The sequence below is a fragment of the Mchenga conophoros genome, linkage group LG18 (genome assembly GCF_057382185.1).
Source record: "Mchenga conophoros isolate Kocher_MC1m ecotype Shallow Benthic linkage group LG18, M_conophoros_male_GT1.1, whole genome shotgun sequence".
Classification (NCBI taxonomy): Eukaryota; Metazoa; Chordata; class Actinopteri; order Cichliformes; family Cichlidae; genus Mchenga; species Mchenga conophoros.
Genome location: NC_140543.1, coordinates 32,364,300 through 32,392,281, shown reverse-complemented (window position 1 = coordinate 32,392,281; position 27,982 = coordinate 32,364,300). Strand labels below are relative to the sequence as shown.

The 27,982-nt window shown below is 40.0% G+C and overlaps 3 protein-coding genes and 1 non-coding gene across 5 annotated transcripts; 1 reads left to right on the top strand and 3 right to left on the bottom strand.

Moving 5' to 3' along the window:
• Positions 1–35: 35 nt before the first annotated feature.
• fitm1l (fat storage inducing transmembrane protein 1, like) lies at positions 36–3,256 on the top strand. The gene is made up of 2 exons (XM_085254569.1): positions 36–1,102; positions 1,239–3,256. Exons 1-2 carry the CDS (start codon positions 924–926, stop codon positions 1,924–1,926), a joined length of 867 nt encoding a protein of 288 aa, XP_085110695.1. The 5' UTR covers positions 36–923; the 3' UTR covers positions 1,927–3,256.
• Positions 3,257–5,512: 2,256 nt separating this feature from the next.
• On the bottom strand, positions 5,513–14,398 carry trnau1apb (tRNA selenocysteine 1 associated protein 1b). Of its 2 annotated transcripts, none has more exons than XM_085254567.1 (9): positions 14,238–14,398; positions 12,297–12,394; positions 11,541–11,640; positions 10,688–10,740; positions 9,638–9,766; positions 9,052–9,168; positions 7,155–7,458; positions 6,627–6,672; positions 5,513–6,526 (listed from the first exon to the last, which is right to left on the bottom strand). In XM_085254567.1, exons 1-9 carry the CDS (start codon positions 14,274–14,276, stop codon positions 6,390–6,392), a joined length of 1,023 nt encoding a protein of 340 aa, XP_085110693.1. In that variant the 5' UTR covers positions 14,277–14,398; the 3' UTR covers positions 5,513–6,389. The 2 variants fall into 2 exon arrangements, with proteins under 2 accessions (XP_085110693.1, XP_085110694.1); XM_085254568.1 differs by having other exon boundaries at positions 6,627–6,669.
• A 359-nt stretch (positions 14,399–14,757) lies between these two features.
• trnaq-cug (transfer RNA glutamine (anticodon CUG)) lies at positions 14,758–14,829 on the bottom strand. Its single transcript has one exon. It is a non-coding gene; the product is annotated as a tRNA-Gln (tRNA).
• Positions 14,830–14,987: 158 nt separating this feature from the next.
• bpnt2 (3'(2'), 5'-bisphosphate nucleotidase 2) lies at positions 14,988–27,474 on the bottom strand. The gene is made up of 8 exons (XM_085254696.1): positions 26,850–27,474; positions 23,593–23,665; positions 23,176–23,322; positions 22,841–23,000; positions 21,000–21,095; positions 19,745–19,906; positions 19,307–19,441; positions 14,988–18,915 (listed from the first exon to the last, which is right to left on the bottom strand). Exons 1-8 carry the CDS (start codon positions 26,990–26,992, stop codon positions 18,770–18,772), a joined length of 1,062 nt encoding a protein of 353 aa, XP_085110822.1. The 5' UTR covers positions 26,993–27,474; the 3' UTR covers positions 14,988–18,769.
• Between the last annotated feature and the right edge of the window lie 508 nt (positions 27,475–27,982).

Below are 27,982 nucleotides of genomic sequence, written 5' to 3'. Positions count from 1 at the left end.
TTTAACTTTGCTTTGCATTAATGTGAATAATCTGAAACCCCATGATATCCATTTTACTGTCAAGGAATCCATGTCAGTGGTTCGACCTTCAGCTACTCCAATATGAGCAATGTGACACGGGTAAGAGCACACTATGTACATATTGGGTGGTTGTGAATGACAAGAGCACTGAGGGAGAAGCTACTGTTACACTGAAGATAGCAGAAGAGTATTCTGGAGCTACAACTATGGGATGTCTCTGAGTGTCACAGCTGGGTTGACACTGCATTTTTGAAGAATCAGTGCAGGCGTGACCAGTGACAAACGCACAGTCTCACAGTCGCATGGCAGGAAACCAGGAAGGAGAGAACTTCTTCAACAGAAGCTCACTCAGCTCTGAACTAAAGCTGTGAATGGAGAACAGCAAACTTCCCTGACTCAGTAGAAGTGCCTGCTGGACTGAAGAATTTTAGGGCTGGATTTCATGGGTTGTCAAACGCCAGTTGTCAATTCATTCATACATACCCCTGGAAGTAAATACTAACGTCACAGCAGCTAACATTAGTGGACTTTTATCACACCCCTAAGCAACAGTGGATTTCTGGAGGATCAATCATCATTAATAATCATGCTCCAATGGATCTAATCTTTGAAAACTGCAGTTTGTTTCCCTAAATTCAGTGACTTTATTGTGCATTTGCATTTGTCTGGTCATTGCTACTATCTCCTGGACTACATAAGATGGTGAATTCTTCTTGTTTCTTCTTGAATTCTTCTGCAAATGTAATGTGTGGTTAGCGTTACATGCATTCTGTAGAGGATTACAGATTCATCACATGAAACAGTGAACACTGTTGGGTCTGAGGTGGATAATCTGCACAAACACAGCGAGCAGCAGGTGGCTTTTGTATATTGTTTGAAATTCAGTCAGCATTTTGGTCCAAATGTTCCTCAGCACAGTCCTTGTAGTCCTGACAGACCTGGCAGCCAGGTTTATGGGTACCACCTTGTTCCGGCGGCACTTCCACCTGTTGTTGTCAGCACTGGTGATGTTCGGTCCCATGCTGAGTCTTTGGGTGTCTCACCACAGCATCTTTGCCAAGAAGAATCACTTCCTCTACAGGTGAGACTGCTTCCTGTTACACTTCCTGTCAACTTTGTTCTGTCCTGATATTTAATATTTCATATTCAGTCGATATAATTTCTTCTTCCATCACGTCCTGTCTCCACTGCTCTCATCTCTGTTCTCCTTCTTCCAGGATGTTCTTGCACTCTGGTTGGGGTTGGACCTGCATCTTTGTTGGCTCTTTTGTTTTCCTCCTCTCCTTTTCCGTCCGTCGTTCCCTGTCTCTCTCCATCCGCCACCTCTCACGGCTTGCGGTGGCCGGTGGACTATGGCTTGGTTTTTGCAAACTCTTGGACCTCCTGGAGAATGCCACAGGAAGCTGCTATGAACCTTTAGAAGCTGGAACAGTGGTCACAAATGGCCAGACTCTGCTGGTGCTGCGAGAGGGGGAGAGCAAGTCTGAGTGTCTGAAAGCTGGAATGCTGTGGAGGGGATATGAGGTTTCTGAAGACATTTTCCTTCTCTGCCTTTGCTGCCTGCTGCTGGTAGAGGAAACAGCTGTGTTTGGACCTTATTTGAGCCTTGGGGGAATCTCAGATGCCCCACTGAGAATCCTCTTTCTGTTCTGTGTTCTTCTGCTCTGGCTCTGGATCTTCTTGTTGCTCTGTCTCTTAGCTTACTTTCCTCAGTTCCCCACCCAGCTGCTGGGGGGTGCTCTTGGCTGTCTCAGCTGGAGAGGACTATATCAGGGCTGGTACCGCCTGGGGCCCAGCTGGTACTGCCCCGGGAGGCCTGGTTTGGGACTACTTAACATAAAGGCTGTCGGTAATGACGTGGAGGATGCACAACTGAAACAACCAAATCACGATCACTGCAATTAACTTAAAAAACAAACAAACAAACATTTGAGAACTAACTGTAAAATAAATTGAATTCCAAACAAACAGATGTACAGTGTGGGTTATCAGACCTCTTAATTCTTTCATGTCAAATATGTTTATTTACCTTTTCTGTTACATACAACCGATGATTCACATCTGCTCTTCCTTTGAAAGCTAGAATTGTGTGACAGCCAAATCAACCCAGCACTGGAAAGACAAATGGAGAACACAGAAGCAGATTTACAGAGACATTAATTTGGTCGAGTTTGCTCACTTTCTGTTTTGTCCAGATTTTTTGCTGTGGACTTCAAGGCAATGAAGAAGTGCCAAAAGCTACAGTCCTGTCACTTGTAGCCAGAGGTGGCAAAATATAGACATTCTGTTCTAAAGCAGAAGTGCAGTTCTTTATCATAGCGAGACTATCTCTGCACTCTGTTACATATTCCATATGTACGGGGTATGACCCCCATTGGCCGTGGCGTTACACCCCGTACATATGGAATATGTAATGAAGTGGAGAGATAGTCTCTCACTCAGAGATGTTACAATGTAACCGTACAATAGTTGCATTAAAAAAATACTCCAGTAAAAGTTGAAGAGTAGTGATTAAACTTCTTTACTCAAGTACAAGAGAAAAAGAAAGTGAAAAGCAGCTCCTTGAAGGACAATTCTACTAACCATTTTTATGCATAGATAACTGGACCTGCCGCTATATTAATATAATATTAAAATGATATTAGTACATGAGAATACACATATTAGTCAAATCTAAATTCTAATGAATGCACCCAGCTTGAATCTGTTGTTTAGGACACAATAAGTAAAATATTTTTTTCTTTTAAAGAATGTTAAGTGAGATTTGGCAAGTGGGGGAACACTAAGATCTGTTGTACTGGCTCAACGTGGGGAAAATGCTAACACTCACAATAATTTCGAATGTAAGCTTGAGCATTAGTAGACAAATTGTGATCAGCTTAGCTGCTGCTCTTTGTGGATTTAAACGACTGACTTCAACATGTGTTTCACAGCCATCTCGGTGGAGTTTCATTTCTTACACTAACAGTATACTGGATGTTGCCTTTATACTAGACAGGTGGATGAATTCATTCAGTGAATGAATCTAAGCATCATCAGCTTAAATGCAAATCCATCATCTACACTACATGTAACCTAACACTGACAACTACAGCCACTGAGTATCAGGCTAACACAGTGTTTTACTGTAAATTCACCAGATTGATGCAAGCTAACCTGTTTATCCTGCACATAACTACCCTGAATGTTCATGAAACATTTGATGAACACATAATTAGTGCATGGTACAGTAGTACCATTTGCTCCAGTTCTTCTTGTTCTTGTCCCCACGCTTTGTCAGATGCTGACCAAGTCTGTAGGGGCTACTTTGGGGTTTAAAGTTAAAAAACCAGGCTGTGAGACCACGCGTGGAAATATCATAAACAAACATAAAGTACCTGCAAAGCTGTGTGCCATGGGTCCTTGATGTCATATATACTGTTTTGTATATTTTGTTTTTCAGGACATTTCACAGTATAAAAAATAAATATTTTATCAAAATACATCATATACTGATAAAATATGGGATTCAAAATGATAAAATCACAGATAACCTTTGAATATTATTTTGTGTGCAGTTTGTTACAGAATGTGTCGCTAGACAAAGCTCCAGCTGACTTTTTTTTTTTCGGGGAGATAAAAGAAAGAGTGTTAACTTCACTCAGAGATGGAGAAAGATGTAAGAAAAGAAAGGACAGGAGAGGAAGACGAGAGGTTATGTTTAAGGGTAAGAACTGCCCAGTGAAACATGGTAAATTCCAGTCTGTGTTTTTGGTGATGTTTGTCGAGCTGATAGAAATGTTGTTGAAAAATTATGTTGTGTAGAAATGTTACACTCTTTGTGCTCATTTCTCTTTAGCGCAAGCTAGATCCTGACTACAATATCACTGGTGTCGCCCACTTTTATACTTTTATACTTTAATAATCGCTATAAATGATACAGTTGAACCTAAAGTAAGGAGCCTGTTTTGAAGACGTAAGGAGTAGGTAGTATAGATATTTGTGTTAAAATGTAGGGAGTAAAAGTGTAAAGAATTTTTTTAAAAAAATGAATACTCAAATGAAGTACAGATACCTGAAAATTCTACTTAAGTAGAGGAACAAAGTATTTGTAGGCTACTTGTTTGTTATTTTTAACAAGTAGAATAGTATAAACATGAACAGTAGCAGTAAATCAGACCAGATGACCAAGCAAACTTTAAACCAAGCCATTTTTACAGGGAATGTTTTTCACTGGAAGAAAGTCTAGTCTCACTAACATCTGGCTGTTAGTGAGAGTTCATAGTTCATAGTTCCGAATTCCATGACTTTATTTCTCCTGCTGACAGTTTTTTTTTATCTTGTGCTCATTTAATAGATATAACTTCTATTTGATTTTAACTTGTGCTAATGCATGATCACTTTATCTAAAATATATTTAATAGTCTTTGATGGGAGTGAAAAAGGGAAAGAACTGTCAAAATAACTTGACTTGGTGTGAAGGCTTAAATACAACATTCAGACTGTTGGAGGTCAAAACAAGCTTACGTGAGGCAATTTAAAGTCAAAGCTCAGTATAACCAAAGCCAAAGGAATCAGGCAGGTGAACAAAAAACGATGGCACAAAGCATCGTCTGGAATAGGGTTACGGGGCTCCGTAGGCCTTGGGAGAGAGCTCCGGGGAAAGAATCTGGTGATCAGGCCTTGGCCCTTAGGGTGTAACCGGTTTCTGCTTCACTCTGCTCTAACAGGCCAGCCCAAATAAACTGCTCCACTCTGCATAGGGGTGCAGGGTGGATAAAGAAATCACAATTTTTATTCAGAGTGCCAGTAGATTTTCTTTGTGTACAGGCTGTAATCACCTGCTCTGGTGTTTACTGCTCTTTGTAGGTTTATGTATATGTATCTGTTTAAAATTATACTAAGGCTTAGGATTCACCCCTATTCATTGTTAGAGGTGTGTAAAATTCTTACACTTGCTCGCTGATAATTTCGCAATTAGCCCTTCAAAAATGGTTAATACTGGGTCAAAAAACAAGACAGAAGAGAGAGATTAAGGCGATTGAGGCCTCCAACTGTGGATCCAAAACAAATGGCAACCTCGGGAGCCAACTCTTATATTCCTCTAGTTAAGTTTCCTTGTACAGAGGGTACATTTCTTTTCTACTTTTTTCTAACTGGCCCACCTTGTGTGACTCACAGGTGTCCTGACATATGTAAGATTTATTTATATTATGCTTTTCAAGAACAAAATGCACCTATACAGTTCATGGATGTAGCAACCCAGCAAACTACTATTTATTGATGACTTATCACACCACCCTCTAGTCCAAATACGGTTACCAACACTACTGTAGCCATATTGGTAACATTATGACTTAAAGTGAGTAATATCGATGTTTCTTCGCCCATCTTCTGTATATAATAAATAGTTTAAGAAGACAACTGAATGTTTTCTTAACTTATAACAGCATTTTTATTATTGCTGTATATTTTAATACAGTATTGGCTGTAAAGACAAACTCAAGAGACATTTTTCCACCTTAATTCATTTTATTGATAAAACATCTCCAGAAAGAAAATATATACAAAACTTCAGCCATCAAAGAGCAGTTGATGGCTGCCTCGAAGTCTGACATCAAATCAGCCGTTAAAGTCCTCACACAGTTTTCACAGCACTCGAACATGTTGGGAGTTTGTCTCGTTCATCTAGCACATAGAAAGATTGTGAGCTTCTTGTTTGAAAAACAGATAACGTTTCCAATTGATGTGTTTTTCTGTAGGGTGTAAACTCAGTTTTCAACTCTTCCTAAATGAGTTCAATAATCTATCAGAAATTTTTCTAAAAGACAGGAATTCCTTCATTTAAAAAAAAAAAAAAAAAAAGATGAGAAGGATCGATGCTGTGTATGTACAAAGCAATTCTAATGATCATCCTGGACTCACAGGAAGTACATGACAAAAGACAATAAAGGCATGGTTTTCATTTTTGTTTGCAGATGTCAATCTCAACGTTGCTGAATGTGCATCTGCTGGTCATTCCATCACCAAATAACTACAGTTGGTTCCTCAGTGGCATAATTCAGTGGTGGTGGATGACACTCAAGTCTGCAGTACTACAGCTTCTGAGCGCTGGTCAGCTGCAGCACCTCAGATGGTATAAACTACAGAGCACTGAATAATGACTGACCTGCTGTTTGTTGCTAACATGCTAACTGTTACAGCCAAGTCTGTGAATATTTTAGGTGTTTAAAGAGGAACGTGTTTGTATTATCAGTCTTAGTGAGAACTGACACAGGAAATGAAAGCTGGCCACTAGAAGGTGTCAGCGTGTTGTTAAGATTTTGGGGATAAAAAACCAAAAACGTTTTTTAAAAATGAAAAATTTCAGGGGGGGGTGGGGGACATTATCAAGAGAATGAGGGGATGGGGGAGTCAACAGAGTCCAGAGCCTCCCAGTGACAATTCATCATGGCATCGTAGAGCTCCTCACTGCGCTGCATGAAATCTTTGTTCCACAGGTCGACGTCACACTCGGGAATGGGCTCTAGAAAAAAGAAACCACAATGCAAATCCCCACTCTGTGAGTGTCTCCGACATTTCTCTGGATAGATTTTTTCCCCTAATGTTATGTGACTCAGCCTTACCTTCTGCATTATCCTCATCTATGTCTTCAGCCTCCACATGGCTCTGCTGCAGAATGACATCAGGGATTAGAACTACTTTCTCAAACATGGAAATAAATCTGAAAACTGCCTGGATGTGATAATACATGGCACTAATTAACACAATATAAACACGGACAATGTGTCAGCTGTACTATGTGTACTGGGTGTATACAGTGAACATGTTTCAGTGAACATTTTCACTTGGCAGTGACAACAGTTTGCAGTCAGTTAACTCAGCAGTGTCACTTGTCCTGTCTACACTGAAGCTGCTTTGTTCAATTGGCCCATTCTGGGTAAAGAGAGCTGGTGTTTGGATGAATTACTTGTGAGCATTCTATATAACATGATAAATGATGTAAATGAGAATCTTAAACTTTTGGAAGGAAGCTGATTGTTCTTTAGCAAAGGTTAGCAGTTTCTCACGCTAAAAGTCATTTTGCTAAGCTTTGCTAACTTCCTGAAATGTCAGGGTTCCTTTAAGCACTGGTGTGAAAGTGTTCCCCTTACCTCTACGGCTCCTGACATGTCTGTGGACATTGGTGGCATCCCCATGGGAGGTGGTGGCATCATGTGACCTGGTGGTGGGTATCCATAGGCTCCGTAACCGTAGTTGTAGCCACTGTTGTAGCCGCTGCCATAGCCGCTGTTGTAGCCGGTACTGTTGTAGCCACCATACTGGTCGTAGCCCCCCCACTGAGAATAGTAACCCTGGCTTCCACCACTATGGCTGCCATAGTAACCAGACTGAGTCTGGTTGTAGTTGCTCTGGTAATTCTGGCCCTGGCCCCCGTGGTAGCTGCTCATCTTCTGGCTGTAAAACAACAAAAAGAACAATTTTTGGTTTGTTTGAAGGTTATCTGATGAAAGATCTTCATGAATGAACATGTCTCAGAGGAGCCTGGATGGATTTAAAGGTGTAGACATATGCTGAAACAGTAAACTGGACTATACTTTTGTTACAGACAAATCAAATATAAATCAGTCATATGGTAATGGTAGAAAGTACACCTAAGTAAGCTTTTGGATATCTATATAATAAACCTAACCGGGTCCTTAGCAGGTGTTAACGTTTAGGTAAACACTACATCAAACCAGTAACACATGGCATACTGCATCATGTCAGTTAGCAAAAACAGAGCCAAAATACTGGTGGTGGTCAGAGGGCCCGGTGGCGCCAGTGTCCGGCAGCCTCGCCTCTGTCAGTACGTCCCAGGGCAGCTGTGGCTACAATGTAGCTGCCATCGCCAGTGTGTGAATGTGTGTGTGAATGGGTGAATGACTGAATGTAGTGTGAAGCGCTTTGGGGTCCTTAGGGACTAGAAAAGCGCTATACAAATACAGGCCATTTACCAAAATGCAGGTCTGGACTTTGACTGGTCCCCTCCTGGGAAGATGTCTTGAATATTTTAAACTTGTGAATAATCTTTGTCACTGGAGAATGACTGACTTCAGAATGTTTTGAAGTGGCCTTCTAACCTTTCCCAGACTGATGCGCAACAATAACTGCTTCCCTAAGACCTTCTTAGCTTTGTGTTAAAACACACATGAACTCTCCAGACCAGCAAACTGCCAAAACATCTGCTTTTACAGAGGTGGTCACACTTAACTACATCTATTTGATTATTATCATAGTTCTTTGTAAATTATGAGAGTATAATATATTGTTGGTCATCTCAGGTTGCATTTACTCATTTTAAGACTTGCTATTATGTTATTATGTCCTAAATCTTGAAATTGAAAGAGGGTCTACTTTCATTTTACATGACTGTATTTTTCCAGTCAGGCTGACTTTGAGGCAGATTGAATTTTAAAGTGTGAATTTTAGTTCAGTCTTTTGGTTACTAAAAGACTATCAAATAAGACCTGATAATAATAAAAACCCCAGGTTTCTCTTTCTCTTGTCCTGCTAGCCCTCAGTGAAGCCTTCACCAGCACTGACCCTGTGCTACAATCATCCTAGGCTCTGGTCACTCACCTCTTTTCCCTCTCTATGGTTATAAAGCACTCTGCATTTAACAATTGGTCATTATTAAACTCTGACTCTCTTATTCAGAGTGTTTTTTATCCCACCTCCCACTGCTTTTCTCTGTCCTCCCAGTCTAACCGACTGTAGTAGATGGCCCTCCCTGAGCTTGGTTCTGCCAGAGTTCTCCTTCCTGTTAAAAAGGTTTTTTTTCCTTTCCATCATCAAGTGCTTGCTCATAGGCCATCACATGAATGTTGGGGTGTTCCTCTCCATTATTGTAGAATCTTTGCCTACCAATATACAATCACTTGTGGTGAGTTTTGTTGTGGTTTGGCGCCAAGTAAATAAAACTGAGTTCAGGTGAATCCAAATTCCTCTGTCCTATTTTCTTTGGCACTTTCTCTATTCTATTCTCTCTTATCCTTGTCTGGGTCTTACCTCTTTGCAACAGCAATACTGAGCCTGAGTGGCTTTCCTCCCAGCATTGTACCCTGGCACTCCTCGATCGCCTTCTTCTGCTCGCTCTCCTCTCCAAACTTGACAAAGCCATAGCCTCTGCAAGTCAGAGAACAGTTACGCCTCCTTTGCACCGCCAACGCACACTCCATACTTGGCATTTAATAGCCACTTATAATGAGAAACAGAATATAATGGGTATTATTATGGTAGAACTGAAACTTGTTGTTTTACTTTTAACATGAGGTAGCATCACTTGAATTGTGAGTTGCTCTTGCTTAGCCTATATGGGGAAAACAATAGTTTTAGCATTAAGACGGCAAGAAAACATTTCTTCAGCCTTTTTTTTTCCGAAAATAGATGAAGATGCACTGATGGTCAACGTCCATAGCACTGCTATCCAAATCATTATTATAGCACAGAAAACAGAAAAAAAAAATTACAGTATACTCTTACAACATTCATACAAGAAGGCAATACATCATACTATAGGAAGAAATACAAAATTCACAGTCAAACAGAATAATACTGCTGCTGCTGTCACGTGCACCTCAATGAGCTGACGTACCTTGAGTATCCATACTGGTCGGTGACTACTTTGGCTCCTTTGCATGAAGGGTACTTCTTAAAAACTTGATGCAGCTGGAAGTCATCTATCTCAGAAGCCAAGTCGCCCACGAAAACTGAGAACTCTGGCCTGAGAGAAGCAAGATCAAATATTCTTACTCAGTATGATAGACTGATATACTGATATGTTGACTGCTTTAGCCCACATCCCACTTAATAAGGACTGTTATGCAAGTTATCCTTCGTATTTAAACAGGAAGTGTATTGGAAGCTGGATAATTTACGGAACAACTTTGTTCAGTTTTAGATCATAAAATTGTAATTGCCCATTTCCTACCTATAATACAATCTGGACCCCCTCCCATGATGCATGTCACCCTCAGCTTTCACTGTTTATACAATGAGGGCCAGAAGTTTATGGACAACATTTCTTTGGTCACGTTGCTTCTACACATCACCACAGTGGATTTTAAATTAAGCAATCAAAATGTGATTGACGTGGAGGCTTTCAGCTTTAATTCGAGGTGTTCAAGTGAAGTGTAGTGTTAATCGCTTATGAATTACAACCATTTTACTATATACCTATAGTATCAATTTTAAAATCCTAGATGACTTCCTTCTTGAGTTATTGCATTCACCAGATTTTTTGACCTCAAGGTCAAGGTCAGAGGGCTTAATTTGAAACTCCTACGGTGCTTCGTTCTCAGGGTGGGTGGCCCATGTTGCCCGCCCACCCACCTGGCAAGGTGATGGCAACACCCCAGCAGCCTTTTATGGCTGAGGGTAAAACAAAATAAATCAATAGAAAACTGTTATTGTCCAAAAATGTATGGACCTGTATGCCACTGCTGCATGTCATTAACTTCTATCTTCTCTCTGTTCTCATTTATTTTTTGCCCCGATTGCCGTCCGTTGTTTTCGTTCCTCTTTTCTGTGCCGTCTCTTCCTCCAGCTAGGCAAGTTAGCTGGAGGAACTAAATTCTACAGAAAACTGCCTCCAAAAGTTTGGCGTTATGTAGCAAACAAAGACTGAACGGAAGTAAAGCCTTACCCTGCTTCTGGCCGTTTCCCATAGGTGGCATAGTTTAGCTTAAACTTCCGGGGCTGCACAAAGGAAGAGAAAGAACACACACTAAGCTAGGCAGACACACCAAAGACATGTAGTATAGCACTGATATTGCTGGAAATAAAAAGTGGAGTTACTATGGTTGTTATTTGGGTTTACATACCTCCACCACCCAGACCAGCCTTTAGCCCATTCCTCAGTTAGTTCCTACCAGAGACTCTATTCACCAGCTTCAAACAAAGTACATTCATGTACAAGCCTCTTAGCCACCTTCAGCAGCAGATACAGCCCAGTGAACAGGGGAGCCCAGTAGCTTGGCCAGCCCACGGGGCCAAAAGCATTTCAAACCAAGGAGCAAGCAGCTAAAGCTCACAACTTCCCAAACCACTTGGAACTGAAATTTGAAAGATGGGATGCCTTTTTTTGTCTTGCATCACCAGACTTAACTGGACCAGCCGTCTCTGCAGTTAGTATGAGACAGCTGCACTTAACATGATGTTTAACTAGTTTTGCTTCTTGATAAAACTGGTTTAAACTGACAGGGAAATCCTCACAGTGACAGCACTAAGAGCAACAAAAATCTGGTGTGTTCACAGAGACAATAACAACAGGATGTTAAACTGACTCCTAAGCACCTAACACTGTGTTTCTGTCCTAACAAAGCAGGACCAAGACTAGTTGAGCTCCACTATCCACAGATCAACAGTTAAGTACTGTTTGATAATTCTACTGAAAAAGGAAGGCGGTATTACATGTCAACAATATTTTTGTATTTATGATGAAATAATAATGATGAATAATATATGTGAGTAAATATCAACTGCACTACAGAACTGACCGGGTTTGATCCAGGAACCAGTTTCCCGTTGAGTCTCTGGACACACCGCTCCACACTCGCTTCATCTGCCAGCTCCACAAAACAGTATCCTGCTGAACCGCTGCACAAGAGAACAGAACCGGTAGCTACTTTTAGTGTTGAACGAGAAAGAGGCGGGAAAAACGCAGACAGATCAGGCATAACATTATGACCACTAACATATGAAGTGAATAGCACTCATTATCTTTTCATCATGGCACCTGTTGGTGGGTGATATATTAGGGAGCCACTGAACATTTTGTCCTCAAAGTTGATGTGTTACAAGCAGGAGAAATGGGCAACGCTTAGAAATTGAGAGAGTGGAGTAATGCTTTGTGCGATATTCTTCGGGGAAACTTTGGGTCCTGCCATCCATGTGAATGTCTCTTTGACACTTGCCGCCTATCTAATGAGTGCTGCAGACCGTGTGCAACCTTTCATGGTAACTCTTTTTCCTGATGGCTGTGTGGCTATTTCAGGAGGATAATGCGCCCTGATAACAGGAACACAGCAATGAATTTGAGGTGTTCACTTGGCTCCCAAATTCCCCAGATGTCAATCCAATCAAGCATCTGTGGGATGTGCTGGACAAACAAGTCTAAGTTCTGCAAGTTGTGAGGTGTGGCCTCCATCATTTAAAGGATCTGTTGGTAACATCTTGGTGCAGATACCACAGCAGAACTTCAGTGGTCTAGCGGAGTTAATACATATACATTTAGGCTGATGCATATATCCTACCCTGTTATCCTGTGAGTGATGATCTTGACCCCAAATGGAGACTCTCCCATAGCACTAAAGGCCTGTTTGATGAAGTTCTCATCCATATATGGGTCGAGCTACACACAAATACAAAGAAACATCATATGCACCACATTAGGTTCTGTGCAATATAATACAATGCATGTTTATGATTTACTGTATGTTATTACGCAGTAATACAGTACAATGCAACAAAGCATGGCTCTTTGTTCTAAGGCTACGTTCACACTTTAGGCGAAAGCGCATCAAATGCGACTTTTTTGACCCTATGCGACCCATATCCGATCATGGTATGACAGTGTGAACGGCACAAATCCGATATTTTCAAATCCGATCTGGGTCACTCTCGTATGTGGTGCTGAATCCGATACATATCTGATGTTTTAGAAAGCGACTGCTGTTTGAACGGTCATGTCGCATTAAATCCATCTTTTACGTCACTGACACAAGACAGACGCCAATTATCAGTGCCAGAGAAGACATGTGAACGCTTCCTGCCCATCCAGTGTAGAGGTCAGTGAAACTGTTGGGAAGACAACGTGAACATTTTATTTGTATAATCTGCAGATTCTGATAGAAATCTGCAACTATCCTTTGAAGCACCGCTCCTCTAAAACAGCGATAAGGATCATTATTAGGCCAAATGTAAATAACAAAATAACTTTATAACTTAAAGCAAAATTGGGAAACGTAAAGCCGGAAACAAGTCTTTACATTAAGGGCCATCAGTCAAACAATACTGTTTGCTCTGGGTCTAAACAGAGCGCGTTGTGTGTGACGTCTTCTTTTGCGCACGCGGGCCGCTTTGAGGGTTAACACTAGAGCGCGTTTGCTGTCACATTTTATTTGTAGTGTGAACAAGCAGACAAAAAAATCAGATTTGATCAAAAAATCGGAATTGAGCATCAAGACCTGCAGTGTGAACGTAGCCTAACTGATACTTGTTTCTACTACAGAAGCTACTACAGAATATTTAGTAAAAATAACCAAACGCACACAAATTAAACCTCATTTTAGCATTCCTATGTAATTAAGCGGTTTCGAAATCACATGAGAAAATGCACAACTAACATGACTGACAAAAAGCGACACATTTGGGATTTTGATGTCGCCCGAACCCACAGCAAAAGTCACAACGCACAACCAATAAAACTGATTAAACTTCCTATAATTTATAATCTTGATAATCTCTTTCTGCTATTTGCACTTTTTTTTACTGTAAATTTCCAAGTTAATTTGTAAATTTTTGTAGTAACCTGTAAATTGTAAATACTGTAAAACCTTTTTCTGTCATTTAATGGTCGGGCATTGCACAGCTACAAGCATTTCACCCCCATGTCATACTGTGTATGGTTGTGTGTGTGTGTGTGTGTGTGTGTGTGTGTGTGTGTGTGTGTGTGAGAGAGAGAGAGACAAATAAAATTTGAATTTGATCGATCATCTGTGTGTCTTTAGCACAGGCACAGCGCGCCTCCAGACCGAGGTTGTTTTTTTGTTTGGTTTTTTTTTTTCAAACTAAAAAAAAAAAAAATTGTCCTTTCGCTTAACCCTATACCAACTTTGAGTTTAGAGAATAATTTTGTGTGTGGCACTTTTTACGGCTTAATCTGTTAATCTTTGTTGGCGTTATATTTAAACTTTAATGATTAGCTCGCATCACTTGCTAAAGCTCGCCACAATACGAGGAGGAGCCTGGCCACAGACAATAACATTAGAGTTGTTTGATGACTTATCGTCGTTAATCGTTAATATGTGGTATTATTGAATTATGTTACACCAAATCTTTTCAAACTGTGTACACTGGAAGACAGTTTAGTCCAACATTTTACAAGTAGTAGGTTACCCTAACTCAACCTAGCTAGCAGTCGCCACACATAGCTAAGCTAAGATCACACACAGAAACATGGATTTCAAACATACATCACCCATCCAGAGACTCGTCTGTCTGTTGAACATCATGGATGCGAGATAAGATGGTAAGAGTATATATTCGTGGTACAAAAAGCAAATGTTTTGTTTAAAGTTATCTACACGGTCACACTGGACACGTCCATTCGTTGTTCCACTTCCGCCTTAGCCAGCAGACGTGTGCTCCGGTCTTTTCAAATTAAAAGTCTCACTCGAAACTATTGTAGCTGGCGTAGACCATAGGTCGAAATAGTCAGAATTGGGAAATAAGTCAAATTAATAATCACACAAATACATGTGCCTTGATTAATTTATATTGACATTTGGTAGCATTTCGAGGTCTACAAGGTGAAAATAAATATATCAAGGCGTCGGACATGTGTGATATGGACGCATTGCGCAGGCCAAAAGTTGGTCCTCATAAAAAAATATTGTCACACTTTCCTCGCTGGAATATTTTATATTTTATTTCCACAACTGTATTTATTACAAATCCGTCCGAGTTAACTTGACATGCAGCTTAAAAATAACCAGGTTCCACCGAGATTTGAACTCGGATCGCTGGATTCAGAGTCCAGAGTGCTAACCATTACACCATGGAACCACCACGCCTGAAACCACCGATGTATTCAAACACTTTGTCTTCTATCTGAATTTCTTATGTTATTAAGACTCTACAAAAGTGCTATTTTTATATCATGCTTGAACCGTTTCAGTGCTACCATGTGTCTGCTACAGTAATATCAAAGACTACGCAGCCCATTCCTTCATGCACACATATGCTTTATTGAGAATTCACAGCAAAAGAATGATTAATCACTCACAGAGCAAACCACCTGACAGTAACCCTCACTCCATAGCCTTTAAATAGCACACCAACTTTCATTAATTGCTTCTGATTTAGTTGTCCACTACCCTTTCATGTAAAAAGCCCCAGACGACACTGGAATAAATATGCCACCCAGCTTCCAAATTCAAAGAAACAGTTTATTATTATTGCCCTTATGTGCTGGTTAGAGGCAGAGTGAGTGGTCAGGTTAACCACACAACTGATTTGACCTCTGTATGGCTGGAACCAGAACGATTTAAACAGGTGTCAGAGTCCTATAGAAGACACAGTATTTAAAACCAGTAAACTGAAGTGACTATCAACTCATTGCTACCCCACTCCAATAATAAGTCATTTGTTATTAGTTTTATTTTGAATAAAATGTGAATCCCCTGTCCGAACCAAATGCAAATTGAGCCTACTCTTGTTAGAAAGGCAGGGACAGCCAGATAACCACACAGAATAAAACAAAACAAATTCAAGATGAGTAGGCTCTGTCTATATTGTATTCAAATTCCCACCCCTGGTCGGAAGTGTGAACACGGGTTTACATGCATTTCATCTGAAGCATTGCAGCTGAATACGTCACATCAGAATGGAAGGACTCTGGTAAATTTCCAAAAGTTACACGATTTGGTAACATTTGGTCAACTGATTATCGTTTCTAAAAGTGTCCGACAGGAGCAGGACATTGCGACTACTAAAGCACCCACTGTGCTCAAGGCTTAAGGAACTGAATACACCATTTAAGCAAAAGTTACAGGTGTCTATGAGCATGGTAGCCCTGTTTAATGTCTAATAATTGTATCCTACAGATTCACTGTAGATTGATTTTCCTAATGAAAACCTGCTGCCTACAAGTGTGTGAGGAGAAGGCAACAAAGGTCTGTAACTGACTTCTATCTTAATAATATTTTCTCATATTTTTCTTATTTAATTCAAAACTTTTCTTGTAGAACCAACAAACTAATGGATATAGCATCACTTGAAGACATTTTCACACATGAAGCTCCAGGGTTTTCTGGTTCCAAACAAACAACATATCATCACAACTGGTTCACATTCAGTCAAGGCCAAGATATCTGGGAATTTACTTTCCATTTTCTAACCATTTGGGAAGGGAAAAAGATTTAACGCTTGAGTAAATTTAAAAAATAAAAATAAAATAAAAAATCTACTGCAGACTTTATGCAGAAAAAATCTTCACCTCAGAAAATCAGCTCAGGATATTTTCCACAGTTGTACGTTCTTATATGTAGCACACATGTGTTCTTGTGTTAAAATGACTTTAGATTTCTTGCAGCTCCTTATGGAGCCACCAGCTTAGAAAACAGTTCTCACACAAAAGCACAAAGTAAGGCAATGTACAGCACTCACAAAAACACAAACACAAAGAAACATTACCCAAGTACTTGAAAAGTCTCTAATCCCTCTTAAACTGCCTACAGAGAATGACGCTTGGTATATCAACCGATGTTAGCATAGAAACATTCATTGACAGTCTAGTTTAGTGCAGATCAAACACACTCAAATCAGGTACAATGGAAATTTGTCACACTGTATATTTTACACTTAGCAAACCCAACATCTAACAGCCTTCAAACAGCTGCAGTACCATCAGTCTGTAACAGACCAATCCCACCATTGAACTTTTGGAACAACCAAAAAGGTCCCAAGTCAAACTAAAGGAACAGGTCACTCACAAGCTCAAGACACATCCTTGACTTCGTATTTCGCTGGGATTTTTCACAATGTAGCATTATTTCACAGTGAAACAGTCCAGCTTCAGGGGTTATAGAAATATCAGACAGACGGTACAGAAAGATTTCAGAGCAGTAAGCAGGAAGAGGTTCAACATTTTCAGTATGATGAAGTACTAAGAGAATTAAAAGGCTAATCAAAATTCAAAACCATGCACATGGAGTCAGTGTACAGTTTAGCATCCACCAAATCTGGCAGTTTTTCCCGTCAATTAATTTTCCAAGTGTGTAGACTGCACAGTAGCAGAAATTGTTTTCAAACTGGAGACAATATACATCAGTCCATCTCAGGTTGTTTTACATACATCTGTGAAATACATTTCTCTATGAAAGGTTTTTTAGAAAACTTACATTTAGCTGATGGCAACATGACACCACTGAAACACACGATTGATTTTCTTGTGACGTTCTGCTTTTAAATTGATGTCAATGATTTTGACTGAGCTTATGTGGTGGGACTTATACACTGCTCTCGGCAGAGGTGAGATCCCCTTGCTGTATAATCTGTAGTCTTTAGCTTTGATGTTCTGCTCATGTATGTAAAACGGTGGAGGCGACGCTGTGTGAAGTAGCTGAGAAGGTGCTGACTGACGTCACGCTAAGTCTGACTCATGTATTTGCAGGAATCTGAAGAGGAATGCAGAAATATAGGAACTTTTGCATTATTTTAGCTGATTAAAGCTCCCATCACTGAAAGAGAAAGGAAGGACATCATGTGGTGTGGGAAAAAGTCCCTTTACTGTACACATTTAAAAATAATAATCCAATTTAAATCTGGTATGGTTGTTCAATCTTGCAGTCATATCAGACTCCCATACTCTCTGGGAGTTCATATTTGGACTTCACAGAGAGCAAACATCACAACCTGTGTCGAAACGACCAAACCTTCATGCAGCTCTCAGGATGAATAGAAACAGGCCGTGAGTCACAACTCGCAGACTAAAAAGCAGCTTTCAGTGTCCAAGCCCAAAGGTGGTCTATCAGGTCAGGAGCATGCTACATCATCAATTTGTATTTGTCCCAGGATCAGACCGCAAATAGCCTTTTGATTTTTATAGGAGTAGAAGCAGACATTTTGGACTACATCTTGTGAAATACATGTGCTGACTGACTCGTGACTGAATATATTTTACAGTGTAGCTGAGATAGGCTGCAGCCCTCCCACGACCCTGACAAGGATAAGCGGAAGAGGATGGATGGATGGGTGTATATATTACAAGAGACCCTGGACTACAGTTTGATAGACCTGCAGCTCAAGTGTGATCAAGAACAGCAAAGTAAACTATTACACCAAGTGAACTGTGATGTGTTCATATAACATAGGGTAGTTAACCCCATATTACAGTGGAAGTTTATGATATGAAGACATATGGAGTGTATTTGCCCAGTCTCAAATAATACTACTATGGTACTATTAGTACTACTACTACTACTACTACTACTAATAATAATGAGGGGGATTACTCAATCTTGATGAGTATTCTAGTGTGCTTGCCTGTAACATGTTCTTTTCTTATTCTTGTTTTCTCTTCTGATTGTTGTGATAAAGACGATGAACACCAGAGATGTCCCTCTGTGGGTTTTGTTGCAGTGTTCAGTGTTGTGCTCCTCAGTTTGGGGGGTGGGGGGTTGTTTTCCACTGTATGTCCTTGTATGCAAGTTCCTGACAAAAGGAAGACATGTCGGTTCTCCACGCTGCAAGAAAGTATGCTTTCAGAGGAGTGAGTATTCAGAGCCATTGTGCCAGCTGTTGCAGTTTCCAGTCATAGCCAATTTGGCTCCACAGTCCTGCTCTTTTGTCCATGCTGGTAATTGTGACTCCAGTGCAACTTGATGGTAGATGTTTGGTGTCCCATGATGATGAAATCATGCAGGCCTGATTATGTTTCCAGCCCACTCTTGCTGGCTGCTGTGTCACCCTAATCAAACCACCTATGGCCCTGTCTCCGTGTGTTTCACTGCTTGTCATTGTCTGTGTTACCTCGTAGTCTTTTCAGTAAGGCCTCGTGATCTATACCTACACTGGCCACCAGTCCTCCTTCATTTTCTGGAGCTCCTCTGTAGTCGATGTTCTCTCCCTTTAGAGTTGTCATTTGGCCCCCTACAATCACAGTGATTACATGATTGAAATGGTCATTGGACAACAATACAGCTGCATTTAGTATTTCATTTCTTTTGAAGTATCTGTTTAGGTGTAGTTAAGCCAACATGCAGCCTAAGGTAATAACTGTTACTTTCATTAAGGAGGCTGCATGATTGGTTCAGTTTGCTGTTTGGATTGTCCAAAATATTATGGACAGTTATATAAAAATAGGATAATGTATTAAATCTTTTCAAATGAAACTGGAACCAGAAGCTTCTTGACTAGGACTCGTGCTTATTGTGTAGTGATCTTTTTAGCCTCGTCTGAGACGTACCATCTCACAATGCTCTTGTTAATTTAATGAAGTGGGAAAACAGGACAGGCTGGAAAAAAATCTTTGCTACGTTACCCAGTTCAGTCAGTAGTGCAGCACCAGCACAGATGTCCCACTTCTTAATAACGGTGGTGTGGACGTAAACATCTGCCTCCTCTGTAAGGCTTGTCTCACTTGAATGTGTGTCCAGCAGTGACAGGACTTTGTATCCTGAGAAAGACAGAAATATTAAACCATGTTAGCATCCTCATCCGCCATAGCTGAGGTATGACATCTTGTACTAATGTTTGAAAGCAGGAAAAAAGGAAAATTTTTAAAATTTAAAAACATTAGAAAAAAAAAGCAACAATAAAAACACACTGTGCAGTGCATTTTCTTAAATTATAGAAACTAACTAACTGACTGCAACACAAAGTCTTTGTGTGAATGGAAAATGGATTTGAAAACTAGACATTTAAGTGCAATTAAAGCCTTTGACTTTTAAATATTAAATAAATGTAAAGGACCACTCACCTGCTCCACCTGCTTCTATGATTGTTGTGCTGTTTCCAAAAGCATTCCGAATACGATTTTTAACTTTTCCAGAGTGAGAACGTGATACTATCACTTTCTTAGGGCTGGCGTTGTAGGATGAGCGGCGATTCACATTTGATCCATGACCTACGACCGCCCAGGCTGAAGGAATGATGAAAAGTACACAGAGAGACGGAAGAAGCTGTAAATGTCTCTTTTTCAGAGAGAGAAAAAGTCTTTTACAGTTAAAATAAATGAATAAATGTTTGCAAAAAACCCCAAATACATTTAAAGCAATTTGGCCCAAAGTTACACATGTTTTTTTGTATATGTTCAACTTTTCCAAGTGATTGACAAATGCCAATATGCAGGTGTGTGCAGTGTAATAGTGGCGCTCTGAATACAAATAAACACAATAAGTCTTCTGGATTATTTTGGCTTTAAAATGGTGTATGCTGCTCATTGCATTAGCAGCTGGTGAATGTTTAGAACATAAAGAGGGAGATCTGTTTTTAGGAGCTGAGACACGAGGCTTCAAAATGCAGTACAAGAAGCTTTTTTTTTTTTTTTTTTTTAAACGTACAATGTATGCACAAAGTGTATCGGGTGTTCGGTGCCTCACAGCAAAATAGCCAAACTATTAACGAAGGTGACGCCTCACAGACATCCATCAGATAGAGCTGCCTGTGCCTTCAACTGTCAGTCCAAGCAGCCATGCCCCTAATAACAGTAGTCCTTAAGAAAATCCAGAGGTAAGTTGTAAACATATTCAACCCTGTACAGCTGCTGAAGTGAGAAATATCCACTGACAGCACAACAGGTTTTTATACCAGCCTATTAAAAATTCTTTATGGCCAAATTGGGCATTGTAACAGGGAAGTCTACAGAGAATGTGATACTTTTAGAGCCAGCCTCTATTGGCCAAGCTCCAAAGGAAGAGGAACGAATGGTTTCCGGCACTTGACATTTGATTAACTGTGTAGCACCAGAATTTGCTGCTTCTGCACCGTAACACAGCAATTGTGACGCAGTTGTGCTTTACAGTTTACTTATTTACCAAGATGACTTCCCAAATGGGAAGACCAATAACTTAGAAAAAGAAAACGCCCCTGAAAACTCACCAAGTGATGGACTTGGCCAATCACCCAAGAAGCTGACTTCGCTCAACAATGACCTTATATTATTGGACTGGATGTGTAACAATAAAATGTGGAGCCTTGTTTAATGTGAAAGCGGCTGAAGCACTTAACCTTACCAGTGAAGCCAGCAAATGGCTGGTGTACAACTCCAATCACAGGTTTACCATCTACAGCCACACACACCATGGTGGTCACATATTTCACCAGATTCTCTGTGGACAGATGAGCAAAGAGGCAGAAGGCAGAATGAGGATAAGACAGAAACGGATAAAAAGACATCTTAATCTAGAATAAAATGCATGAATCACAACAATAATTTATGCTGTTGTTAAAACCCAAAGTTTCCCGTGGCAGTTTAAATGTTTAAGCTTGATATACAAGCGTTTGAAAATGACTCTCTCTGGCTTTACTTTTTCCACAGAAATGTTCCTTAATAACACAGTTATGGATCCCAGCACAATACAAGTATCACTTTCATATTACATTTGCATGGCACTGAAAGCCTTTCCGCAGCCTCACATGCTACTTCTTAAGAAATCAACATGCTTCAGTTTAGAACACGTCACTGTGGCCGGTGGAAACGTTGGACGTCGGCGACTCATTGTCAGTCACCTAAATCAACTAATCATCTCTAAACACACTTCTGCTTTAATTACCGCCCACTGCACGCTTTTCAAGCGTACAGCAACCAGCATACTAATTTTAAACTAAAGTAGGTCATGTGCACAGCCTGTCACCCACAGAGACTCAGTATGCGCATACATAAGGACACGTTCACAGAGTCAGTCTCACAAATACACATCAGCACCCAGTGTGTTCCTCCATCTGGGAGGCTGCCAACGAAACAGGCGACCATTTAAACTGTTACCCGGGTACATCATGAGAAAGAATGCTAATGACATGATATATTTTACAAATAAATTATTATTCAATTTTAATCTCATTTTAATATAAATTAATAATTTATATTAAACCGAGAATGCAGCGGAGTTTCTCCTGCTCTATATTAATAAAGAGGTCAATTGTTGTTATATAACACTGTTTTATATAACAATACTGACTGTAAAGACATTTTATCAGGATATATTTTTCTTTATTTAACAAATAATGAGCTTTAGAATAAACCAAAACATCTCAGTTGTGCAATTCTGAGCATGTTCAATGGCCTTGTGTCGAGGAAACAAACAGATCTTTACTGAACTTGTGTAACTGGATTTCTTTTAATCAATTTCCAACAAATGATTTTATACAGTATTGTGCAAAAGACTTGAGCAATCCCTTATTTATTTGTCTTATGTTCTCTTGTCCACACCATGCCAAAATACACCACGTTTCCATCTAACAGCACTTTCAGAATCACCTTTTTGGTGCAGAAATACTATTTAATGCCTATGAAAATATATTTATTATTTTTGCAGATTCAATTCAAGAAATGGGAATTAATTACATGTTTTCGAGACAGGGTTACTGCACCGAGCGCTCCAATTACCATGGACTACTGTTGCCTTCCCCCTCCACATCTTCTCGAGCCTTTCTCTCAGTATTTCTCGAGCGTCTCGTGTTCCTTCTTCCTGATGTTGCTGTCATTAAGTATTGCTACATCTATCACTACAGCCGTCTTCCTCTGCTTGTCCACCACTACTATGTCCGGTTGGTTAGCCAATCCGTATCTGGAAGTCCCACAGGATCTTAGCTCGGCCATGCTCAACCACCCTAGAGTGCGTGTCCCATTTTGAATAGAATAAACAGACACACACAAACCCTCTATAGTCTATTCTATCTTTTGTTTTGAAAATGGTAGATTTGACATCATCAAACATCATACACAAAATAAGAAAAACCTCACTGAGAGCACACAAGCTGCCACACTATTAGTTGAATATACCATTCTCCTGTGGAACTTCAAATATGATATCAGTATGAGATGAGGCTGGCTGAGCGTCAGTGATATGCACACCTGTGTATTCCTGTGTCGCGTCTAGGGGATCGATCCACACAGTAATGCTCTCGACTGGAATGTCACTGCTCCCCTTAAACTTCTCACTTATTGCACCTGGAATGTTCTGGCTCCATTGTATTGAATTATCCTCCATGTTGTCGTGTTCTTCACTGTTCACCTAAAAACAAACACACAGAGAGGGAGATTAGTCCCAGTTTGTGATTTAGCTCCCAGATTTGTGGAGCCGCTTATAAATGAGAGCCCTCACCTGCCAACAAATACAAGGCAAGATAATTTGTGTTTTCCCAGGAGATTTCAAGGCAGCATGCAGAAGTAAAGAAATCTGGGCTCACCGTAACTTCAGGGAATGTGTTCTTCAGTAGGTAAAACATCTTTCTGTGAGACTGCAGGTCGCCCATAGTGAGTGGATCGTTAGCTCCTTCCTTTGTTTTGCCCTTTGATTTCTCCTGCAGGACATTTTCTTCACGCACCTGCTTTACCTAGAGAGATTTACAAAGCTCACATTTTCACCAGCTAATGATGGCTGTGTGTGGCTTACTTTTCTCTATAAATTCATTCATTATCCAGTTTATTCTACACTTTGCAGATGGTTTGCTTGATATCTGTGAAGGAGTCGTTTAGAAAGGTTTTTTTCTTTTGAAACATAAAAACATCAATATTTAACTACAATCAGAGATTGACACAAATTTGTCAGTGGCAAGAAATTTTATTTTCAGTCATATGGGGCTTAAATAAAATTGAACTCTTACCTCTTTGCCACCTAGTTCTGCTGCCTCCATTGAGACAGCCAACAGGTCCCTCAAGTCCACTGTTCTTCTCTGCCTGCATGGATAAATGGACAAAACAAGAATCGTTAGCTTCCCAATGAACTTTTCCTCACAGCTAACCTGCTGAAACTGTATGAGCCTTATCAGGTTTTATATGATGCTAGAATTTCAAACTCAATAATATTTAGTAGTACTTTTGATACTATGGGGAAAGCTTTGAGCTCATCTTGAAGTAATAGCAGTAATGACAAGTACGTCATTTCTTGACAAAGTAAACTTGTTAACTTTTATCAAATTTTCCCAGTTACACGTTAGTTTTACTCAGCTACGTATTTAGGATCACGTTTGGAGGTTTTAATCATTTCATTACAGATCATGACAGTAAATTATATTTTAGAACCTACTAATAAACAAAGGGTACAGCAAACAATACAATACCTAACACATCCAAATAATTTAATTATTATAAAAGAGCAGCACTATGAAAATATTAAAAATGAACTTTGGATAAAGTGAGCTTATGCCAAAATAAAAACAACTGAAAAAAAAAAGAAGAAAAAAAGTTCACACTGCTCTGCCTCAGTCGCAGCTCTTCAGGCCTCAAACAGTCTGATTTGACTGCTCCGTTCTGGATTTCACTCTTTGGTCCTCCACACAGCGAGCATTGTGTCCACTCTGCCACAGCTCAATATGCAAACCATTCAGCCTGCAATATTTATTGATCTTTTATCCAACTACAGTCTGGTAGCCATTACCTTAATGACAATGATTAATGTTGCTATTGGGTGATCGCTAATAAAAATTCAGACGCACACCAGCCAGGTTGACATTTCTGGTAACTATTTAATAATTCAATGTTGTTGAAATGGGAGCTTGAATGACCTCTGACATTCCGTCATTTTCAGTCCAGTATTTGAACCTGATCATTGTGAGATGAATATATTTCTTTCTTAAACCACTTAACACTGACATATAAATCATTCACACATAAAAAAGGCATCCAGCTCAAGTGATGAGCCAGCGTTCTGCCTACACATGAAAGACAACTTAGCAAAGAGCCAATTTTAAGTTCTATTTAAGCACTTTATTAGCAGCAGTATAATAAAGTTTACTCCAATTTCTTTAGTTGAAGTTACAAAAATACCCAAGATAACAGGTTGAAAGGCATCGGATAATAAAATGCTTATCAGCTTTTAGCTGAAAACTTGGACTATCTCTGCATGGTACGAAGTGCATCCTTAGCAAAATAATGTTGAGGAATCTAAACAAGTAGAGGACAAAAGAAAAAGTGGGCCTAAAAAATAAAGATAAGCAGTATCTTAAACTCTTTCATTTTTCAGCATGAAAAAGATCCCAAAGACTCTGCAAACGTAGTAAAAGAGTACCCGGATAGAAAAATGGACAAATGAACATCATCAATCATGGATTGGCATCCTTAGAGCTGGGACTTAAACATTATTGACTCAGGGTGGGATGATTTTGACAAGAGAACGGAACAAAACGCAGCCAACATCCAAAGAACTTTGAATGTCCTTCGACTACTTAAAGAAATTATAGGAAAGATTACCTAAGAGAGTTCAGCCTTTCAAACTTCTTGAAATTACACAAACACGTTTGTGTTGTATGCTTGAATGTTTCAATAAATTGCTGCAGCTATTTAACATTTTTTTAGTAAGAAATGAAGGCTGGATCAAGACTTTTGCACAGTACTGAATGTTATTCTTCATTTGCTGGCTGGTCTTGTCAATAAAGAACTAGAAAAGGGATGACATAGCTTCATCTTAGCCTTGTGATTATAGGTGTGGGTATTTAGCCAAAGATTTGGAGATTTTAAAATGGGCTGAGGCAGTGTTTAGTTTCAAACAGTGTCACAGAACTACATCAAGGCTAGTCCTAGGCATTTTTTAAACAAAACATACCAGTGCTATCACAGTATTCACAAAACCCACACTGATTACAACCCTCTTAACTAAAGCCAGTTCTCTCTCTCTATTTTTTTTCCCCTAAACTACACAGAGTCGTTTAGAAAGGCATATTCATTCTGCAGGACAACAAACCCAACTGCACAGGCAAAATCATTCAGAGTCAAGTTCAGAACAAAGAGCCCTGCCACATGTTGCATGTGCCTCACAAAGCCCTGCATCATAGTGGGGCTGCATGAAGTGACAGCCTTGAGAAGAACTAAATCCATTGAAACTGTGGCAAGTTATTTCCTTAACTTATTGAAAAATAAAGACACTTATACTTTAATTTTACTGCCTGAAACTGTCAAGTGTTACATGTAAATGTAAGAGTGATATGAGCCTGTGTTTCAGATTACCTGGTGACAGTGAGGTACCAACTGCTATCTGTTCTCAGAGTGGATGTTAGTGAGCTCTCCCTGTATGCTGCCAACGGGGAAGACCAACCAGATTAACCTGTCACATATGTGCACCTTCTTCATTCTGACCAGATTTCAGCTCAACCATGAAGATTAACATCAGAGTTTGAGTTACAATTACATCAATAAATCTGAGATCATCTGCCAGAAGGTGTTAATAGGTTCCTTTCTAAGAAACCTTACAGGTAGTTTCTTTGTGAGGGAACGGTACATAAAACCACTGACACCTGCAGATGCCATGTATGATGTATTGTGCACGGTGCAGACATGTGATGGGTTAATCTGGTTGGACTGCCCCGCTGGCAGCATACCAGGAGCGGACTAACATCCGCGCCGAGTACAGATAGTATAAAGCAGGGGTCCCCAATCCCAGTCCGCGAGGGCCGGTGTCCCTGCAGGTTTTAGATCTCACCCTGGGTCAACACACCTGAATCACATGATAAGTTCATTACCAAGCCTCTGGAGAACTTCAAGACATGTTGAGAAGGTCATTTATCCATTTAAATCAGCTGTGATGGATCAAGGACACATCTAAAACCTGCAGGGACACCGGCCCTCGTGGACTGGGATTGGGCACCCCTGGTATAAAGTGTATGCTGCAGTTGTAGGGCTCACTAACAGCAGATCCCATAAAAATGTGTGCGAATAAGAACGTCAGGGAGAGAAATTACGAACACGCATCAGCACAGTTCTTTGGCGTCATACTGTCACCAGATAAACTCGCGCGCTTCATCTATTAACAAAGAATTGTGTCAGCTGACAAGAAAATAAATGCATTTTAGAGACATGTACATGAGAATAAAACCACAGACAGACACTCTACGAGCAGTGACAAGTTTTATCACGTTTCACCACTTACTGTGTTGAGAGGGGAGTCTGGGACCTGAAGGCAGCCAGGCGGCTGGAGATGACCCCGGAATACAGGTGGTAGATGACACCGACTCCAAGGAGACAGAACACCGCCACACCGAGCGGTGACAACCGGATACCCATCGGAGCCATGGCTACACGGAGAGCCTTTTCGGGTTTTTTAGCCGGAAAATGATTACTCAAATCCAAAATAAAAGCACATAAGTGCTTACAGGAGCTAGCTGACGTGGCTGTCCCCCGCCGCCAGTCACGAAAACCTAGATCCGCGTTGCCTCACAACTGCCAGCTAATCTTCTGATAAACACGTCGACTGTGCTAAAACAAAGCTAGGAAACAAGCTGTCAAATAACCCAACACACTGGCTATTTTTTAGCAGCTGACTAGCCGTTTAGCATCGTCCGACATGTCTGAGAGAATTCACCCAAAAACGAGGCCACCGCTCCCGTTTAGAACGACATTCCGATTCTTGGACAGCTCCCCCGCTCCTGGTTCTCGCTGTTAACTAACTGAAACGAGCCAAGTGTTCACAGCAGAACAAACACACCTCTGTTCACTCATTTTCCCTATGCACCTACAGATGTCGCGACTGCTCACTTCCCTTCCGGGTTATTGCTGCTTTCGTCACTGCTGTCAGTTCTTCTGCGTCTTGACTTTTTTTTTTTTTAAATTGCCGTTAAACTTCCAGATAGCACTTATTTTTATTACTACTAAAATTCTTCCATTTAGAAAAAATACATTAGGATGATTAAAAAAAACTTACTATAGCCAATAAATATTAGATAAGCTTTGGAAACCGATCTTTACCTAACAAAAAATCATATTTTGTCACAAAACTGTTCATGATTTATGAAAATTATTAGTTTTTAATATTTTTACTAAAATTGGGTTCTTTTTATCGTAATGCTATCCTAATTTGACTTCTTATGCATATTAGCGAGTTATAAATGCATAATATTGACTTTGCAAGCATATAGCTTTTAGGCTTGCAAAGTCTCTAATAAGTGACTTCCTTATTTCTTTTCTTTTTTAGGAGAAACTGGTTCCCTTTCTAGTTAAAGGTGAATGACATGCACTAAAAACAATATCTTCAGTAGACAAATTCACAAGTTTTATGTAACACTA

Coding starts and splice junctions, on each gene's coding strand:
- fitm1l (XM_085254569.1), top strand. CDS start 924: ATGTTCCTCAGCACAGTCCTTGTAGTCCTGACAGACCTGGCAGCCAGG. Junction 1,103..1,238: donor AAGAATCACTTCCTCTACAG/GTGAGACTGCTT, acceptor TCCTTCTTCCAG/GATGTTCTTGCACTCTGGTT.
- trnau1apb (XM_085254567.1), bottom strand. CDS start 14,276: ATGATGTTCAACAGACAGACGAGTCTCTGGATGGGTGAT. Junction 9,169..9,637: donor GACCAGTATGGATACTCAAG/GTACGTCAGCTC, acceptor TCTGACTTGCAG/AGGCTATGGCTTTGTCAAGT. Junction 6,527..6,626: donor AGATGAGGATAATGCAGAAG/GTAAGGCTGAGT, acceptor TCTTTTTTCTAG/AGCCCATTCCCGAGTGTGAC.
- bpnt2 (XM_085254696.1), bottom strand. CDS start 26,992: ATGGCTCCGATGGGTATCCGGTTGTCACCGCTCGGTGTGGCGGTGTTC. Junction 23,323..23,592: donor CAGAACTAGGTGGCAAAGAG/GTAAGAGTTCAA, acceptor AAATCTCTCTAG/GTAAAGCAGGTGCGTGAAGA. Junction 18,916..19,306: donor TGCACTACTGACTGAACTGG/GTAACGTAGCAA, acceptor CTGTGATTGTAG/GGGGCCAAATGACAACTCTA.